We start from the raw sequence: 19,911 nt of genomic DNA on the forward strand, positions 1-19,911 counted from the left end.
TACGTCTAGTAAATGATGATTCTTTATTGAGGAAAGGGCACAGAAGCTGAATTCCCTCAGGTCTAGAGACCCTTTAGTGGTACTGCCTGCCCAGAGCAGAGCAAACGACGTTCAAGAACTTCTGCCAGGCGGCCTGCATGGCGGGGTTGAAAGCTGTACCCAACTTGGCGGCGATGGAGATGGAGAGGCAGTCAGAGAACAGCTGGGGGAGACAGAGAACATTCACAATTAGATATATATTTAAAATGACATGTGATGTGAATACACCTATGGGTTTTAACAGAAAATTCTGAAAACCCATTTTATCATTTCAAAGTTACAAGTTAGCTATATGTCATGTGTGTTTTATAAATGTTACCCTGAAGTTGTCGGGGTCGACGTGCAGTTTTTCTGAGTGCAGAATGCTCAGCTCCTTATAAGTTTCCTTGATGTTGTCCATGTTCTTCAAGGCCCTGTCGAGACCGTGGCACACCTTGATGCCGTGGGCTGCGATCATCTCGTTGGACTGGATGGCCTCGGCATTGTACAGGTTACCGAAGGACCCGAAGTACCGCTGTGTCCATGGGTACACGATCAGACACCTGCGGACATATATTTCACATTGATAAATTGAAATGCAGTTGGACAGAATAATCAGAACAGCTTATATTATGTTAAAATATCTAATATAATAATAGAAATAATAATAATAGGATCATAATAATGTTTTTTTTGGAACTATAGCCTATAATCAACTAATTCCGAGTGGAGTTATACCTGGACAGAGCCTTGGGTCCGATGTCGTCAAAGTCCAAACTGGCGAAGACTTTGGCAATGAAATCTTTTTCGCTATCTGTCCACACAACCATGTTTGCTTTCTTGGTGAGTTACTTAGAAACAGTCTCTGGCCCCAAAGGGCCCGTCTGCCCTATAAATACCTAAAACTTCCTCCGCCCTAAACGAGAGGGCGAGTTGTGATAGGTTGGAGATGGCATTGGCAGGTATCCGATAAGCTTGAGCTTTTTTCGTAACCTAGCTTGTGGATGATTGGATTTGAGATGCACCACCATGGCTTGTATATCTTTACTGACAGGCACGTGCTGCAGAAGGGTGTGGCAACAGTGGCTCAAGTCACCACCCTTTGCCCTCACGATGCCCCTCTGGACCAAAACAAACAAATAAACACACAAACCCGTTATAGCACTGTAGTGTTTTTTAATCTGCCTAAGCTTAAAGGTGAAATGCAGTTCTGTATTCATTCGTTTCTTTTTTAATCTCATCCAATGGGAAATTAAACTATGTCGCAGGAAATGTGTTCAAATATGCCTACGTTTTTTTGCAAACCAGGCAGTCGCACAGTATATTTTCCACATTATCTGTCTAAACATAAGTGTTATCTCCAGCAGCATGTGCCACCCCCACCCTGCCAACGAGAGGACCAAATACGTAGGTCTTGATTAAGAAACTTGCCTACTTGAGCAGAACGCGTTATTTATTTATTTATTTAGTATGGCATTCACTGCATGGTCACTGCATGGGAATCTAAGAACGGTAGCCTAGACTACTTTAATTGCATTAAATGGTGTCTCGTTCTACATTTACGAGACACATTTTTTATTCAAACTGTTTTGTGTAAATAAGACATATTAGACATGTTCATATTGTAATATGTTTAATGATTGCCTAATTATTATTTAGCGCTCAAAGACGCTAAACATAACGAATAACAACTTTTTTAGGCCAAAGAAAAGAAAGCAAAAATAAAAACAAAAATAGGCCTAATAATATATCTGTCCTCCCAATGTATATGATATATACGCTATAGGATTCCGTCTCACCCCATCACAGCCCACAGTTGAATTGGCATGATGCATTACTAATTATTCTGAAATAAGGGCAACACTATACACAGTAGTCTATTTTCTTTACTGAGAGGCAGTGGGAACCAAGTAGGAGTGTTAATTTAGCCTAGGGGTGTTAATATATAATATATATATATATCAATTTCTACAATCGCTTTTCCTATAACCCCGATTTCACCTGCCAATTAGTCTTTGTTACCGTTAGCTTAATATCAGGTTAGAGTAGCAGCTTGTGGAGGAGAGGAGGTGAGGATGATGATGATGATGATGATGATGATGATGATGATGATGATGATGATGACATTCAGCCAGAAGATCAGAATGGCTGAGAACCAACAAATGGCATGGCTAGATAGATATGATGTCGGACCTATACCCCAGCACGAACTGATAGACATAATGAAATATCAAAGTCATGTTGGTGCAGGTTTGGCTACAATAGGCCTATCCAAACCCCACTATGTGATTTGTTTATTCATATATTCAGAAAGCAAAACAATGTATAAGCTACTATGAATGATTGAACGAAAATAAGTTGATAAGAATGGTATGTTGAGAGAATGAGAAATGTCAAACGCATTGTCTGTGTGCAAACACCATCCTTCATTGTTCATTCTAATGTGTCAATGCAACTCGCATAGACCACTACAACGGTAGACCGGTGCTGGGTGAGATAGAAGAAGAAGCGTGCACTATTAGACACGTTTTCTAGGATGTTGTGCAGAAAAGATGCTTGAATAGTGAATACGGTAATGATGATGTGTAGATAATTATTCATGTTATGTTATGTTATGTTATGTTATGTGTATTAATTTGATATGGGCATCACAATTGCATTACAAAAAAACAGATGCATTGTTTAAAGTGTATATAGCACGAGTACTAATTTTCAACACCTGTCCACAGGAAGCTTTTCTGAATTATATATAATAACACTGACTAATCTAAAACCCAATCAGGTAAATCCCAAACAGAAAATCAAAATCAGACCCAACACATTAACTTGTGAAAACAAAATATGTCATAGTCATTCAGATAACCAGTCAGATAGGCTAGGCCTACATGTGAGCACATGATTTGATATCAACCATAATTTGAGTGTCTCTCATGGCATGAACCATGAAGGAAGAATAAGAACGGCCGATCTACAAGCTCACAAAACATTGCCTTGTAGATTGGATATTTTCACTTTTTTAATAGGCCTAACAGGCTAAAAAGGATTATAATTTCTGGGGCATACAAGGTTTCTGCCCGACAGCAAGACTTGCGTTTTATTGTAGCCAAACGTTCTCCATGTTGCACCCACCACCCGCACAACATCTGTGACTCTTAAAGTTGAGTCACTAAACAAGATAGGTCTATTCCATAGGCCTTAACAGGCTATATTTAAGAAAATCTGATACTACACATAGGCCTACATGATATTAGAATGTGTCAATGACATCGGATAGTGATAGCATAATAATTATTATATTCTGAGGCTAAATTCAAAATGTGTTGCCTGTTGAGGAAACATGAAATAAGCGAGGGAACGGCGAGAAAGATGTAGAAGCCGATAAAATGCCTGCTAATCTTGGGATAATATGATATTTAGTAGGCTAGCCTACAACTGGAACAGATCGAGAAGTATAAATCAATAAGCCTAAAATTAAACATACATTTTTACATGCAAAGTTGCATTAACATTGTATTTTTTCTTCTGTGCATCAATAGCTACATTTAAAATTCGTTAAATCAATAACGTTAAATGGAGGTATTTTTTATTTCACACCATTTTGTTCCACTATTTTCGCAATGCAGACTAGCCTACAATGATATGTTACATTGTTGGCTCTCCTCCATGAAGAGGTCTATCAGCTGAAGATGGAAGATGGGTGGTGGTGAACCTGCGTCACTGACTTGGCACCAATTCAAGAGGCGCCCCTCCCGAAAGCATGTGAATATAAAAGCATGTTGGCTGTGCAGACCACCCCAGTGCTCTCCATTCCCCTTTTGATTCAGGACCAGAAACAGAGAGAGAACCGCCACCATGAGTCTGAACAGTAAAGACAAGGGCCTGGTCAAGGTCGGGTGGGCCATGGTAGCAAAGAGATCGGATGCGATCGGCATTGAGGCCATTTCCAGGTATGCATAGTGTTACATATTATTAAAGATACAGTTCAATAAAAGTACGCTATGTCGACAATGCATAATGTCTACAGCAACACATCGAATTTCTCGATTTTAAATATTTTCTGATTGTTTGACAGGATGTTCTTCGTTAACCCTCAATCCAAGACCTACTTTGCTCACTGGGGAGCCGACCTGAGCGCGAAGAGCCCCCATGTGAAGAAACAGGCCCAGAAGGTCATGAAGGCCATCACAGATTGTGTGGCCAACATGGACACCATGGAGGCTGACATGCTGTCTCTTAGCGAGCAGCACGCCTTCCAGCTCCGTGTGGATCCCGTCAACTACAAGGTGAGTCACTGCTAGGTTATAACTGTGTTACAGTGGTGTGCGTGGTTGAGAATTATATATGTGTGCTGATGAGATAAAAATAAAAATAAATCCGCCCTGTCAAATTAAGACTGGATTGTTTAATAGATTGATGTTGCGCTTCCTTCCGCGTACACAACACTATAAATCATTTGAATTATTATTATAAATAATAATAGCATTATTATAATAATTATAATAATAATTACAGTAACACCCCACAATGATACCAGCAATCATTGTCAGATTGAGGTCGCATTAATTAAATGTAGGCTACCTACACTTCTGTTCTGATCTTAAATATACGCTTTCTTTATTGTCCACAGTTCCTGATCTACAACCTTCATTTGACGATTGCCAAATCTTTCCCGGATGAGTTCACTCCTGTTATGCACTTGGCCATGGATAAGTTCCTGAACCTCGTAGCCCTGGCCCTCTCTGACAAGTACAGATAAGCTGCGCCTGCCCTGGATAGACTGCACGCCAGACGCAGTCCGCCGAGTGAAAGGCCACATCTGTCATTCCTGGTGAAAATAATAAATAAATGTAATTGATACAAAACTTAAACCTTGTCTTTTATTCAATATGTCAATATGTTGGTGTTTTTTTTAAAATATGTTTTAATTAGAAAAATACATTTTGTAAGACATCAGCATTAGCACAGCAGTTAACCCAATCTTAATATAGTCCATAATAGTTGGCCATAACTGGCTAAATGGCCTGGCAGAGTCCAAGCACGTCCCTGAGGCCTACATCTCCACTGGATCAGGACAGAGAGCAGAATGATAGGTATGTAGCCTATAGGCTACTTATTAGTTTTAGGCGATCTAAATTTGTATTTCTTCTTTAAAAATAAATAGGTTATATACCTAGATTCATTTAGGTAAGGCAGTATAGAAGAGCGTTTGTTTTGCAGGCGAAGAAATTGTTATATATATGTTATAGTATTAATATTATAGTTAATCAATTAATTGAGCCATTAGGAAAACAAATGAATTTGACTATTTGTCAATTTGCAATTCAGCAGATGTCTTTAAATGACTTAAACGACTTAAATGCAAGTAAATAGAGTGCAAAGAAAACCTTGCTACAAAGTAGAGGAATACCTGACTGAACAACATGCTAAATAACACTTGGCATTTGTAGACAAGAAAACACGGTAGGCTACTGTATCTAAATAACAAACAAGAGGAAGGTGCACACAGTCACACACCAGTATTGTGGAGATTCTGACCTTGGTATAAAAGGTTAAATTCAAATGGATGAGGAGGATGCACACTCGTAGCCACGATGCAGAATGTTTATTAAACTAATGTTTCAACCAGAGGTCTTGGGCAGGAGGGGCGAGTAGATCATTACCAATTGATTAGAATGAAAGATAATCAGACTGTCAAACAGACATTATGTATTAGGAGAATAAACAGCACAATATAGTATCGATCACAAATAAAGTGGTGCACTTTACACTTGCAACAAATCTCAAAGTGCAGTAGCCTATAGAATATATATATGTGGGCAAAAAAAGCCTATAGGGTGTGAACCTTAAAGCTATAGTCTTTAGTCCTATCTTGATAACTTCAACAGATTGGAGCTCTTAGCTGGTCCATGACATAAAATAAAATAAACTTTAAATGACATGTCGTTGGTCCTTGTATTTAGTTTTCTATTTCCATGGTGGATGTGCATGGCATGGTAAGGGTAACGTATGTTAATGACATTTTATTATGGAAGAACTAAGAAGCCTACTGATTTTGGTGACACCATTGCCTTTCCTTTAGCGCCACCCTTTGGCCAAAATGTCTGGTTCTGTATCAGAAGCAGCACGGCCTCTAGGGGCCGCTGACGGGGCTTTTGGGGCTCCTCATTTGCGTCTCTTCGGAACACCTCCACCTCCAAATGGTCCTTTACTCCATTGGTTCTCAAAGTGGGGTCCGGGGACCCCCAGGGGTCTTTGAGGGAGTCCCCAGCTAAATGATAGATTAGGCACCAAATGGACCCTTATGGGTCTGTAACTCTGAGAGTGTACAAATGGAACCAAATGGATTTGGTTCCATTTACACCCTCGCAGAGTTAAATTAGATTTTACAATATAAATTGCGGTCCAAGTGATAGAAATGCCATTAAATGGGGGTCTGTCGCCCTAATGCATGTCAAACTGGTGATCCTTGAAATTAAAATGGTTGAGAATCACTGCTAGAGCCGTAAAAAAATCTTCTCTTATGGGGGTCCCTGGCATATCTTTTGAAATGGGGGTCCGTGGGCTAATAAGTGTCAATTTGGGGGTCCTTGACATGAACAAGTTTGAGAACCACTGCTTTACTCCAACTGCGGAGCTAGTCTTCTCTTCCCACCAGCTTGTTTAGTTTGTTTAGTTTGTTAGCTCAGCTCAGGTAGCCTATATATTTGAAAGTTTGTCTCTGTGGGTTTTTAGCGGCGCTAGCCGCTCTATACCTTTAGGTATAGAGCGGTAGCCCTCTATACCTGGCTTTTGCGTCAACGTTCTGATTGGTCAGACACGTCAACAAAGTGATTGGTCAAGCTTCACGTGACACGTGGCTATAAACACATTATAAACACTTATTGATGACAAAATGTATCAAAGGCGCCGCTACCTTCACACAGGTGTGATTTTTTGTTTAGTTTTTCACTTTTCTGGTAAGGGGAGCATGCATTATCCAGTGTGTCAGTGGTGGAAAGTAACTAAGTACATTAACTCAAGTAGTGTTCCTAAGTACATTTTTGAGGTAGGCTTACTTTTACTTTGCTGGAGTATTTCCAATTTTCTATACTTTTACTTCTACTCCATTACATCTCAGAGACAAATATTGTAGTTTTACTCCACTGCAATTATTTGAAAACTTTAGTTACTAGTAACTTTTTGTGGATTTTGATTATTATTACAAAACATACATAACCACTTCAGCCCTATTAAACGTTACTATTTGAAAATAGCTGATCTACAAGCTCACAGCACATTGCATCATGAGGCCTTGTGAGCTTGTATCAGATCTTTTCAAAATATGTTTCTACATTTTAGACATTATGATTACTTGTGAAACGGGACATTCTGCATAATGAGTACTTTTACTTTTAGTAGCCTACTTTAAGTATATTTTTGATGCCAATCCTTTTGTACTTTTACTCACGTACATTTTGATTACCAGACTTTTACAACAAAGTGTTTCTGCATTGCAGTATTGATACTTTTACGTTACCTAAGTAAAACAATTGAGTAGCCTACTTTTTCCACCACTGACTCTAGCCCTGAAACATGACAGACGAGCGTCATGTGAACCATGGCTACACTGACTCCAACTGTGAGCTAGTCTTCTCTTCCCACAAGCATGTAGTTTGTTGGCAAATAACATAAACGTAACATATTTATTTATAATATGTAAACCTTCGCTACATCAGTGAATGTGATACGCAAAAGCGTGTGTCAGAAGTGGGATTTGAACCCACGCCTCCAATTGGAGACCAGAAAGTTTTCAAATCATTGTAGTGGAGTAAAGGTACAATATTTGCCTCTGAGATGTAGTGGAGTAAAAGTAGGCTACTGAAAATTGGAAATACTCCAGTAAAGTAAAACATACCTGAAAAGTGTACTTAAGTACAGTACTTGAGTAAATGTATTTAGTTACTTTCCACCATTGAGAACAAGGCACCAACGCAACGCGACATGATCCACAACAACGAAGCAGGCAGGGTGGCAGATCATAACTCTATGGACTCTATGGGCAGATCCGTCGCACCTCACAACCACCAGAGGGAGTCACACTCCACACATCACGAGCTTATCGCTTCATTTATTCAGTTTCAACTAAATGTATTCCGTTTCAAACCCTTCATATCAAACGTGTTGCATAATAGAAGATGAAGTAACCAGATTTGTTAATTTATTAATTTTGTCAATATAATTCAGCCGTGTTAAAGTAAACTTTGGTTGATTTAGCTGTTTACATACACTTAGGAGTGCTAGTAGCCTAGCTCCATAAATAACCTCTCACTCCGCTATACAGCTCCGAGATGAGGTTCTATGTGGTTCTCATCCGGGATCGGTCGAACGTCCGCCAAGCTCCGCTGTTTACCCTTTTGTATACATCGTATCCCAAAACTAATGGTAGATTCCAAACCTCACGGATGTTTAAGGTTTGGACCGGAGCATAATATTTTAGGTCTGGAGCGAAACTACCCGTTTAAATCGCTTATTTAGTCCGCCGGTGGCCATGTTTCCCATTGTAGCCAAACCAGGAGCAGTACTGGCAGCGGACGTAGGGGGGTTTTCCGGGTTGAATGGGAAACATGGCCACAGGCTGACTAAATAAGCGATTTAAACGGGTAGTTTCGCTCCAGACCTAAAATATTATGCTCCGGTCCAAACCTTAAACATCCGTGAGGTTTGGAATCTACCATTAGTTTTGGGATACGATGTATACAAAAGGGTAAACAGCGGAGCCTTGGCGGACGTTCGACCGATCCCGGATGAGAACCACATGACATAGAGCCTCATCTCGGAGCTGTATAGCGGAGTGAGAGGTTCTTTATGGAGCTACTAGTAGCCTATAGTCTGGGTCTCTATTACAATACAATTACAATACAATACATTAAGAGGTTTAAATGATGATATTAGGGTATACAAGAATTTTATTGAAAGATGATTATGTCATTAAAAAAAAAACTTTGGAGAATGGGGGCATCGATCCCCCTACCTCTCGCATGCTAAGCGAGCGCTCTACCATTTGAGCTAATTCCCCTCGATGCTCAACAGAGATGAGAAAAAGCATATATAAATACTAATACCCCACGAACATTTGGCACATTCAAGTAATATAGTAAATGCAATTCTTTGACAACAAATCGTTTTAACTGAATGAATGAGGACTAAATCGAACAAACAAAAATGTTTGCGCAAGACAAACATAAGCCATAGCCGGTCATGTGACGTCTCTACACCAATCAAACTAATCCAGGAACTAAATCAGCTGACTTGTCATCATATGCCAAATATTACAACTTTGTGTCTATGCTTTGTGTTCACTGTCGTTATACTTGTCTGTGTTGTATCTTATTCCGCTCCCACTTTGTTTCATACATTTTGGACAAAGTGAGTGTATTAATGTCTGCCTCTCTTTATTTACTTTAAAGTAAATTACATTGGACTTTGTACCACATTTTCTCAATGGCCAGTCCAGTTCCCAGTGTGTCCGAGCTGGTTCAGGAGGCTCGCCGTACCTACGAGCAGGTGTTCGGCGGAGAGGCTCCTGAAGTGGCGGTATGTGCCCCCGGAAGAGTCAACCTGATAGGGGAACACACCGACTACAACCAAGGATTCGTGCTGCCAATGGTAACATAACACAATCAAACGTTAATGTGATGCATCATATTTGTGGTTTCCATGTTTAGGTATGGTCATTGGTCACTCACTGTATGTACAAACAACGTCATAAAACACTGAACACTGTGAATTATGGTATAAATTGTTTATCCCCTCAAGTTGCAAATAAAACATTGTCATTACAATACAAAACATTTCCATATTCCATACATGTATGACAGCGTCTGCCTCTCTCTCTTAGGCCCTGCCCATGGTGACTGTGGTGGTAGGGAGTCGAACCTCTGACCAGACTGTCTCCATAGTAACAGTAACTAAGGATATTGAGGAGCCCAATAGGGTGGACTTCAACCTGCCCAGTGATGGTTCACCTCTGTCTCCTGGGCATCCCAAATGGGCAAACTACGTGAAGGGTGTAGTGCAGCATTACAGGGGTAAAGAAATGAGTGAACTGAAAAGAAAACAACAACCATTGAATGCCAAAAGTTGCATGTATGTTGTTTTTGTGAAGATGCCGAACACCAGATTTAGTTATGGAATTTAACTTGCGATGTGTACACACAGACACCAGCACAACAATAAGTTGTCTCTCACCCCCCCCCCCCCCCCCTCCCTCTCTCTCTCTTTCTCTCTCTCTCACTCTCTTCAGCTCAACCTGTCCCTGGCTTCAGGGCCGTCATAGCCAGCAGCGTGCCACTGGGAGGAGGCCTATCCAGCTCAGCATCTCTCGAGGTGGCTGTCTACACATTCCTACAGCAGCTTAACCCAGGTCAGAGTCAGAACCTGGGTTTGATGGCACACTAGTGATCACTGATCACAATACAGTTCAGTACTTACTTACTTGGCTCTAATCTGTACTGATGGCACAAACCGGTTAATGGTGATTTGAGCTGAGATTTGTGATTTATTTTCTACTTCTTGTCCTCAGATGATGGAGACAAGGTGGCCAAGGCAGTGGCATGTCAGCAGGCAGAACACACCCATGCTGGCGTGCCTTGCGGCATCATGGACCAGTTTGTGTCTGTTCTGGGGAGAGAGGCTCATGCTTTGCTAATTGACTGCAGGTAATGAAAAAGTTTGCACATAGTTTCCAATGTGTTTTCAATTACAAGGAACACTTCAGGTCTCCGCCGTCCAGGTGGCACAGGGTTAAAGTTCCTGCCAACCATGGTGGAGACTGGGTTGGCTAGCCGGCATGGGAGGGTGTTCTCTCTCACTGCATTAGTGAGTCCTACAGTTTGGTCCTGGTGGCTGTTCAGAATGGAGCACAACTGGGAGGATGGCATTGTTATGCCCTCACTGTGAAACTCCTCACTTCAGGTGAAAAGAAGCATATGGCAACTCCATGTGGAATACACATGGTTGTCTACACCAGTGGTTTTAAAACTCTGTGTACTCAAGGCATACCAGTGAGCAAGTCAAAATCTGAAGGTACACTTGTACTCATAGCGAAAATAGATGATCTACAAGATTAGCTATTTGTGTTGTGAGCTTGTAGATCTGCTATTTTCATTATTTTAGAAAACTTGACGTGATCAATTTAAATAAATACAAAAGTGGTTAAAATATATACACCGTATTTCTAAGGCTCTGGTTCTCAAAGTGGGATCCGAGGACCCCCAGAGGTCCTTGAAGGGGTTCCAGGGAGTCCCAAGCAAAATGAGGAAGACAATTAAGCGCTTTTTTATTTGTCGGCTATTCGAAAATAGCAGCTCTACAAGCTCACAGCAGTGTGTTGCAATGGGAGCTTGTAGAGCTGCTATTTTCAAAACAAATCTTGACAAATGTTGTGGTCGCTGCCACAAAATCTTTTTAAATGGGGACCAATTTGGTGGTCCTTGACATGAACATATTTGAGAACCGCTGTTTTAAGGTATAGAATCTGCCTCTGTTTTGGGAAATGAGTGTGCACATAGTACTGATATAGTAGATAAAAACATAATTCATAACTTTTTATATAGTTGTATATATTGCAGTAATAATGTGTGGTTGTCACAAAATCACAGTAGGTTTTGGCAGTGGATATTGCCAGGGACTGTGGGGAATTGGCAATGACTAAATTGAAATTCATTAAAAAGAAGGAAAAAAACTCACATGGCTAAGTTAATGACATTCCGAAACATAATATTAACAGTGCCCTGGTGTAACTCGCAGACACACATCGCAACACAGCAAGTTAACAATTTGTTCGCCATCTGAACACTGCGAAATTTATGCTGTTTACAAACTACAAGTCTAAAAGCTATTGATATCTAATGATTGGACAGGGAGGGGAGACTATTATTATGTCATTATTATTAGACTATGTAATATATGTTAATTGCTGTGTCGTGATGTGTGTCTGCGAGTTCTAACAGGGCACTGTTAATATTCTGTTTCGGGATGTCATTAACTAGCCGCGTGAGTAATGATTGATCTACATACAGACAAACCCTGTTCTAGACGGCTCGGCCGTCAGCCACACTGTTAAAAGATTTCATGATATGCATTAGCTTTGGTGATTTGAATACTATCAATCATGTATTTCTGTGCCGCTTACTCAGGTCCCTGGAGGCAACCTCAGTTCCATTGTCTGATCCAAGCCTGGTCATACTCATCACCAATTCCAATGTCAAACACTCTCTGACTGGCAGTGAGTACCCCACCAGACGCAGACAATGTGAGGAGGCTGCTTCCATCTTGGGAAAGGCCAGCCTCAGGGAGGCTACCATGAAAGACCTGGAGGGTATATAATGCTCTATTCTGTTGGTGGTTGACATTACAAAAAACAAACCTGCGTAATTCTGCAGCTTAATTCTTGTGGTGCCATAGACTATTTCATGTTCAACATTTAAAGCTTGTCCTGAAACACAGGACCAACCATAGCATTGATAAGGCGTGGCTTACTGTATGATTTCTAACCACAAAACCGTGCTTGGTGAGAAAATAGGGGGTAAAACAGTTAAATTAGCTATTTGAAGACTTTCATTATTCTAATTGTTTCAGATTCAAGGGACCGAATGGATAATGTGACATATCGTAGAGCTCGTCATGTTATCGAAGAGATAGAGAGGACTTCCCAGGCTGCCGAAGCTCTGAAGACAAGCTCATATAAAATATTTGGAAAGCTTATGGTGGAGAGTCACAACTCCCTGAGGTAGGGCTCACACAGTTACTGTAAAAACATTTAAAGTGTCAATTCCTCTTTTCCTTCCTTTCTTTTTTAAGTGGCATCATCCCCACAACACACAGTAAAATCCTGAATGTTGATTTAACTATGAAAGGGTAAAAATGGAGGTGTTCGTGTGACGTACAGTAGATGTAAAGTACTTGCTGCGTACACAATTCAAACAAATACAATTGTTCATCAGTGGGAAGCCAGCATGAGATTGTGTTCTTTGTCACTGCACTGGTGACTATTACAGGTTGGTCGGGGCACAGAACTGGGAAACGTAGTGTGTTATGCGGCACACCTCACAACCTCCCGGTGAAACTCCTCATTGTGTGGTGAAAAGAAGAAACTGACTGGCAATGCGGTTGTATACACCCTCTGGCCAACTTTGGGGATTAGCCGTGACAGGGACTGTGTTGTTGTATAGTTCATTGTTCAAGGGGAATTGCTAGAACAACTGAATTGGGCAGAAACATAAAAAGAAAAGATAAAGAAAACAACGTTTTTGAATGAAATGAACACTGGATTTTGCTGTACACAGTGATCATTTTGACAGATAGAGGCTGTGTATGATAATCATATTAAGACACGGTGTATGCATTGCCTCTCTGTCAGAGACTTGTATGAGGTGAGCTGCAGGGAGCTGGATGAACTGGTGGCTGCAGCTATGGAGGTGGATGGCGTGTTTGGTAGCAGGATGACAGGCGGAGGGTTTGGTGGATGCACCGTCACTTTACTGCCGGCCCACGTCATTGATAGGACTATACTTCATATACAGGTAGGTGTTTATAGACACACACAGAAATAGAGAGTAAATCACTCATTCAAGTATTCTGAACCAACATTTCACTTTTTTTGTATTTAGGCTAAATTTCATTTTTCTAATTCTGTGTAAAGAAGAAACATGTTAACTCAAAGGTGAATTCAACTGGGCGTTGTTCACCGAGGATAAAAGCCACTTTTCAGTGCTTCGGCTGTCACTTTAAGAAGGACATTTCAGATAAATTGTCCAGTCCCCCGTGTCTTGCCCGGACGGCCCCAGAATCTCTGTGTGTGCGTGTGGGAGCATGAGTACACAACTTTGTGTGTGAGATTGGGAGGGTATGAGCAGAGAATAAAAGCGAGTTCCGCTGAGGCTGAGACAGAAGAGTCCCGTTATTAGCATGCTAGTCTTGTCACTGTGCCCCTCACTTCCATTCTCTGTCTGTGGCTACTGAAACGCTGTCAAATTGGGCTTATGCAACAGGCCTGCTGTTGGCTACTGGCAGTGACACCGTCTACAATCCCACGGCTAGAGGAATCAATAAGGATATACAATTAATCATGGGAAAAGACCTGCACGGAAACTCACAGAAACTTGTGAATATCAGTTTGTTTTTATACAACAGAATGGAGCAAAAACAAAGTGGAGAACTGTATTTGTAAGGTACACCGGTTTTTCTTTTAATAAATCTTCAGTGTTGGCAAATTTCCTTGCATCTTTTGTAACTTGTCCGTATCCTGGTTACTGATGTGCCTTGCTGACTCTCAAAAGAAGAGAAAGTCTTTCTTGGGAGCAAAAGAAACACTTGAAACTCCACATCTCTCACTCTGCTGCATTCCTGAACAGTGCAGAAGGATCCTTATTCTCTGTACGGCAGCATCCACAGCCCAGACAAGGCACAAAGGCCATCAAGCCCAGTGCTGAAAAGGCTTCCCGGGATCATAAAATCTCAGCAGTTTGGCTTCCCTGACTGTCCAAGATGCTTAACCTCAACTCGCCAGACAGCAACAGTAATTCTCTCCAGGACCCAGTATCGCTGAATGTAGGTGGTGAAATCTACACTACAACACTTGACACTCTGACACGGTGTCGTGACTCGATGCTCGGGGCCATGTTCACTGGGCAGATCCCCGCACTCAGGGACAAGCATGGAAACATTTTCATAGACCGCGATGGGAAGGTTTTCAGGCACATTCTGAATTACCTGCGTTCCAGCTCCCTGGATTTACCGGTTGAGTGTTGGGAGCTCACTCTGCTTCGGAGAGAGGCAGATTTCTTCCAGATACGCCCTCTGCTGGAGGAGATCCGCCGCTGTGAGGCATCGGTGCCACTCAGCCAGAGAGGGGGGCCACTAGCAGCCATGCTGATGGTTGATGTTGACTGCAAGGTGTGTGCATATTATTTTGTATGCATAAAAACTGTCTGTGTGCGTGTGCGTGTATGTGTGCTGTGTGGGGGGGCATGGAAAGACCAGTTCTTTGTTTGTGTACACTCTTCAGAATGCATCATCAGCATGTTGTGCCATCTCGTCCCCAGGTGCGAGTTCTCCACTTTAACTTACGCCGCGGGCCAGAGAACTATGAGCTTCGCACATGCTCTGTGCGTTTCTTCACCGTCGACCTCTTTTGTACCTGGAAGGCTTTTGTGGCACTGCTCTGTGAACGCTTCTCCTACCAGACCCCACAGGGTCTGGCCCACCCCCGTCCCTGCAACTCTAGACAAAACAGGCTGAAACTAGAGTGGGTGCCTCGGCCAGATGAACTACCACTGGACCAGTATGACAAACAGCGTTACCGGGGTTTAACCATCTCTGACCCTGAATTCTCTCAGGCTCACTCAGATGAAATCATCAGTACAAACCGGAGCCCCCGTGACATCACAGATGGGCAGAGTTTCATGGAAGAGCTGCTGACTGTGTCACTGGCCGAGGGCTTCAAAGTTGATTCAGTGACCCCTGACCCCACAGATATTCTTAACTGTGCCTCACTGCGGCTTGTCAAGTGCTGAATTCTTGGCCAAATAACAAACTTAACCCACTACCCCCAGTACTTAACTTTCTAGAATAATAATGTTACCTCATTTTTAACAAAACACTGTCATGTTACGTCATGACCGTAATATAGAGATGAAAGAAATTATGAAATTATATGACCACAAAACACTAAAACAAATGTATGTATAAATGTTTCTACCTCCCTCTGTATCTGAACATCTACCTTAGTTTTGGTTATTTTAAATAATTATTTACTTTATAAAATGTTGACCAGTCTTAGCGCATAGATGCTTGTAGAAATGCAATGAACATTTATTAAAATGTTTGAAAGTCCTTCCTTCCTCATCCTGAATGAAAATTCTGTACATCCGCCTTTGGAGTGAGATGCTCTCATTCTGGAGTGGTCAGATTAGATATGGACTGAGTGTGTAATTTTAGCAAGGAGGAAGTAGTGCTGAAGGAAGTATGCAAGAGGAAAAGATTTGCGTCCATTAGAGAGGAAAGGTGCCTGGTTGCAAAACAACCCCTGTGGCTCTTTCCTCTTGTTCCCTCCTCAACCTCCTTCCTGCAATGTGGAGAGATGAGAAATCCTCCAAAACATCCATGTATTGATTTTAATTCATTACTGGATAAGCAGTTTCATGCACTCAATGGCAATGTGTTCTTCTCAACAGGAGCGCTACAGTGGATCACCAACATTCTATGTCACTACTGCTTCAGAGGGAGCTCGGGTTCTCCGTCTGTCATGACCTCAAATACTGTGTGTGTGTGTGTGTGTGTGCGCAAGTCTATTCTGAGTGGTATAGCCACAAAAGATGCATTCCTCTCTACAATCTTAATGTTTTTTTTAATGTTCTCAGCTGGATTATTGAAAGAAACACTGTTGAATGAAGATGAAAAGATCAGCCATCTGATGACTCAAATGTTAGTATGATATATAGTATGTATTGTATATGGGAAATATGCCTTCAAAATAAAACAAGTAATCTCAGTGCCTTGCAGCAAATTAATGAAGTTCTCTTATTTATTTCTGCATAATTATATATATAACATCATATTGTCTATCTATTAATTATTTGAAAAAGAAAAACACAATTGTTTCGTTAAATAGTTTTCCAAATGTATTTGTTCGATGCAATAGGAAAATTGAAATAAATAACACTATTTGGTCATGGGGAATGACTGCCCTACTTCAGTTAAATTCAAGTTACAATCAATTGTATTTTTATTTCATGTGTCTGAGGAAATCAAAAAGAGAGGAATTTATTTATTTAAATGAAGGGGATTAAATTATGTGTTTTGTTCTATTATTATGAGCTCCCTGGAGGAAGGGGGGGGTTAAGGGAGGAGTTATCAATCGAGTCAAGTTTAGCCCTGCGGAGGGACGCTGGCTGTGTTGCCATGTCTGCTTGTTGTAAGCGACTTTAAGCTTCTTTTTCTGTAAAATTGCTTGTAAATCTTGGTAGTTGCTTATTTGGGCTTGTTTCCTAAGGCTGTTTATAAACCGGTGGTTCTCAAACATTTTCATGTCAAGGACCCCCAAATGAATATGTATTTGTCGACAGACCCCCCCCATCTGAAAATATGTGTGCCAGGGACGCCCCCTCCTCCTCATATCAGATTTGTGGTGTTAGAATGTTTTAAAAAATATTCCAAATATTCCACATTTTATTTCAAGATATTTTGGCCTAATAGTGCCCCCAGTTGCTTCCTTTGGGCTTGTTTTCCTAGACCTGGCTGCTTATTTCTCTCACATAATCTGGCAACACTGGACGCTGGCTGCTGCTGCTGCTGATGATTCAGGAAACACCGAGGCTGCAGTGAGTGAGTGGTGGAAGAACAAGAAAGAAGAAAAGCAGCAGCCAGCCACAACTATTCCAGCTCTAAAAACCTCCGAGTACGGAACTATTTATTCAGTCAACAATAACAACAACAACGTGGGGCACCGCAGCAGCAGCAACACCACCACCACGGCACCACCAGTGGGAAGGGAATATACGTGGGTTTGCGTCCAGTCTAGTTCGCTTCGGGGGGGGAAACAAACAGCCGTGCTGCTTGCTTATAGCCAACCCGACCCAACCTGGATACTACTGACTGACACACGGAGGAGTTGCGGTTAAAATCAGTGGAACATTGTTGTCGGAGAAACAAACCGATCGTTTGGGAGTCAGGTGAGTTTGTAGAGTAGCCCTTCTCAAACCTTTTACATTTCAAGGTCTCCCCTTAACTCTTGACGGTGTACAAATGGAACCAAATGGACCTGACGGGTCCATTTGGTTCCATTTGTACACCGTCAAGAGTTACAGACTTATAAGGGTCATTACAGAACCCCAGAGAGTCAGTACCTAGAATCCACTTTGAGAACCATTGCTTTTAGAGGAGGCCCCCGGACGTCCAGCTCCACTTTAAGCACCGTACGACGGTGTCGCGCGTCCAGAAAATTGCTATTTTTGGGACTTAACCAACTGATCTACAAACTAGCGACGCTTCGTTGCGGCTTGGAGATCCGTTCTTTTTTTGGGGCGTAACGACGTTATTTCGACTGAAAAGTGTCGACGCGAGTCCCGTTGACACTTTTTTCCCCCAACCCCCAAATGACAATATTTTGACGTCATTGTTTCAGGTGAAGGTACGTCATTTTTTTTTTGCCTGCCATGTCTGGTCACCCACAGGTGTTCGGTGCCGACCTAGTTAATTCAAACAAACGGCTTATTAAACCAGTTAGTCTCAACTTTAAATTAGTGTTTGTCTGAATACAAATGCAACTCTACTCACGCTAATGCTAGCTGGCTATAATCTCACAGAGCTAGCTAACGAGCCATAATCAATATTCAACTAAATCCCAGCTAATCTGGTGGAGAGTGGACCAACTAGCATAGCTGCCGTTAGCATCAGCGTTGCCATGTCGGCTTATTATAAGCCACTTTGGTATTTACAAGTTGCTTGTAAATATTTGTGCGGTTGCGGTTTTTTTGGCTTGTTTTTAAAGTGTAGTTGCTTATTTAGGCTTGCTTCCATTTTTTTTTATTATTATTATTTAAATCAGTGTTTCTCAAATATTTTCATAAATGTTTTGTGCCCAGGGGAGTATTTGTGTAGAATGTTTCAAAAAACATATTCCACATTTTAGCAAGAGTTTTTGAAAATAGCAGATGCGACGTGTTGTGAGCTAGTTCGGCTATTTTCAAATAAATGCTCATGTGGCCAGTTGCTTCTTTTGGCCTTGTTTTCATTAACCTCGCATCACCAGTCTTTCCACCTCGGAGGAAAGCCTGGTCTGCGTTCCAGAAGACAACATATGATCCTGTCTAGACCACGCCTACTGAAAAAAAAAAAGAAAAAAGAATCCTCTTTCCGGTTCTGCCTATCCGGTTTTGCGGTTTAAATGGAATAGAATTTCCCCGTGGGATAATACCGACGCTAAATAGTCTCCGGATAGTGCACGCACATTTACATTTAAAAAATAAGCTAAACAATGCCGTATCAAGGATTTTATTAGCACGGACCTATTTTGGGGTGAGACGTCTTTCCGGTTCTGCCTATCCGGCCACTTTTTCTTTTTTTTCGACCGGATCATATACCCGAAAATGGAATGCTGCCCAGGCTATGTTTTCATAGACCTAATTGCTTGTTTCTCTCACAGAATATGGCAACACTGGTTAGCATGCTAGCATGTGTGCTTAACTTAGTCAGTGTCAGTGAGGAACCAACTCATTCATTTGGACATGCCTTGTTGAGAGGATAGCAGGCAAAAAAAAGTGCTGCTGTAGCCGTGGTGTTTATTGTAGTAAACCCGAGGCTGAAGTCAGTTCATAGTGGTCTACATTTGCATAATAAAGGAAACTTATAAGTTTGGCTAGAGGAGTATGATGGTGGATTCAGAAAGGTGTGTCTGCCTTCCTTGTAGTAATCCATTTGAGTCAACGGTCTGGTTTCATCCATGAGTAATAGTCTGTTTGGGGAGGGGGGCGTGTGTGTGTGTGTGTGTGTGTGGGGGGGGGGGGGGGGGGGGGGGAAGCTGCCTCACCGGTTTGTCCAGTTCTCGACTAATGCAATGATCCACACGACAACAATCTGACCTCGACCCTCAGTAGAAATACAATTACACCAAATTGCAAATGTAGTCTACATTACGTTCTTAGTTCTTCTGACAAAGCTATTGTAGTACACATCGGAAGTAGGTGAAGCTGTTACCAACTGTTCAACTTTATGTATATGGCATGCTACTCTGTCAGTGTAAATACATGACATCATCTCATACCTCGCTGTATCACCTTTATTCATTTTGAGAGGCAAAACAGGTGCGAGTCGGGAAAGGGAGTCCAGGATAGACTCTCTCACTATGGGCTAAGA

The 19,911-nt window shown here is 41.6% G+C and overlaps 5 protein-coding genes across 5 annotated transcripts in view; 4 read left to right on the forward strand and 1 right to left on the reverse strand.

Moving 5' to 3' along the window:
- Nucleotides 1-913, reverse strand: LOC311060343 (hemoglobin subunit beta-1-like). Its single transcript, XM_084078496.1, has 3 exons — nt 757-913; nt 359-581; nt 1-202 (listed from the first exon to the last, which is right to left on the reverse strand). The coding sequence occupies exons 1-3, from the start codon at nt 846-848 to the stop codon at nt 74-76; spliced, it is 444 nt and encodes a 147-aa protein (XP_083934622.1). The 5' UTR covers nt 849-913; the 3' UTR covers nt 1-73.
- Nucleotides 914-3,805: 2,892 nt separating this feature from the next.
- On the forward strand, nt 3,806-4,886 carry LOC311060344 (hemoglobin subunit alpha 1-like). The gene is made up of 3 exons (XM_084078497.1): nt 3,806-3,965; nt 4,091-4,301; nt 4,646-4,886. Exons 1-3 carry the CDS (start codon nt 3,871-3,873, stop codon nt 4,772-4,774), a joined length of 435 nt encoding a protein of 144 aa, XP_083934623.1. The 5' UTR covers nt 3,806-3,870; the 3' UTR covers nt 4,775-4,886.
- Nucleotides 4,887-9,306: 4,420 nt separating this feature from the next.
- Nucleotides 9,307-16,546, forward strand: galk1 (galactokinase 1). The gene is made up of 8 exons (XM_084078489.1): nt 9,307-9,663; nt 9,896-10,085; nt 10,301-10,420; nt 10,580-10,715; nt 12,195-12,376; nt 12,637-12,787; nt 13,418-13,580; nt 16,233-16,546. Exons 1-8 carry the CDS (start codon nt 9,499-9,501, stop codon nt 16,305-16,307), a joined length of 1,182 nt encoding a protein of 393 aa, XP_083934615.1. The 5' UTR covers nt 9,307-9,498; the 3' UTR covers nt 16,308-16,546.
- Nucleotides 14,425-15,666, forward strand: LOC311060345 (BTB/POZ domain-containing protein KCTD21-like). The gene is made up of 2 exons (XM_084078498.1): nt 14,425-14,952; nt 15,102-15,666. Exons 1-2 carry the CDS (start codon nt 14,545-14,547, stop codon nt 15,570-15,572), a joined length of 879 nt encoding a protein of 292 aa, XP_083934624.1. The 5' UTR covers nt 14,425-14,544; the 3' UTR covers nt 15,573-15,666.
- An 826-nt stretch (nt 16,547-17,372) lies between the features above and the next one.
- llgl2 (LLGL scribble cell polarity complex component 2) overlaps nt 17,373-19,911 on the forward strand; it is a 30,409-nt gene continuing 27,870 nt past the window's right edge. The window contains exon 1 of the mRNA XM_084078877.1: nt 17,373-17,729. The gene's annotated coding sequence lies outside the window, so the exon portion shown is untranslated. The remainder of the gene's footprint in view (nt 17,730-19,911) is intronic.

The sequence above is a fragment of the Gymnoscopelus microlampas genome (genome assembly GCF_963454915.1).
Source record: "Gymnoscopelus microlampas genome assembly, chromosome: 14".
Classification (NCBI taxonomy): Eukaryota; Metazoa; Chordata; class Actinopteri; order Myctophiformes; family Myctophidae; genus Gymnoscopelus; species Gymnoscopelus microlampas.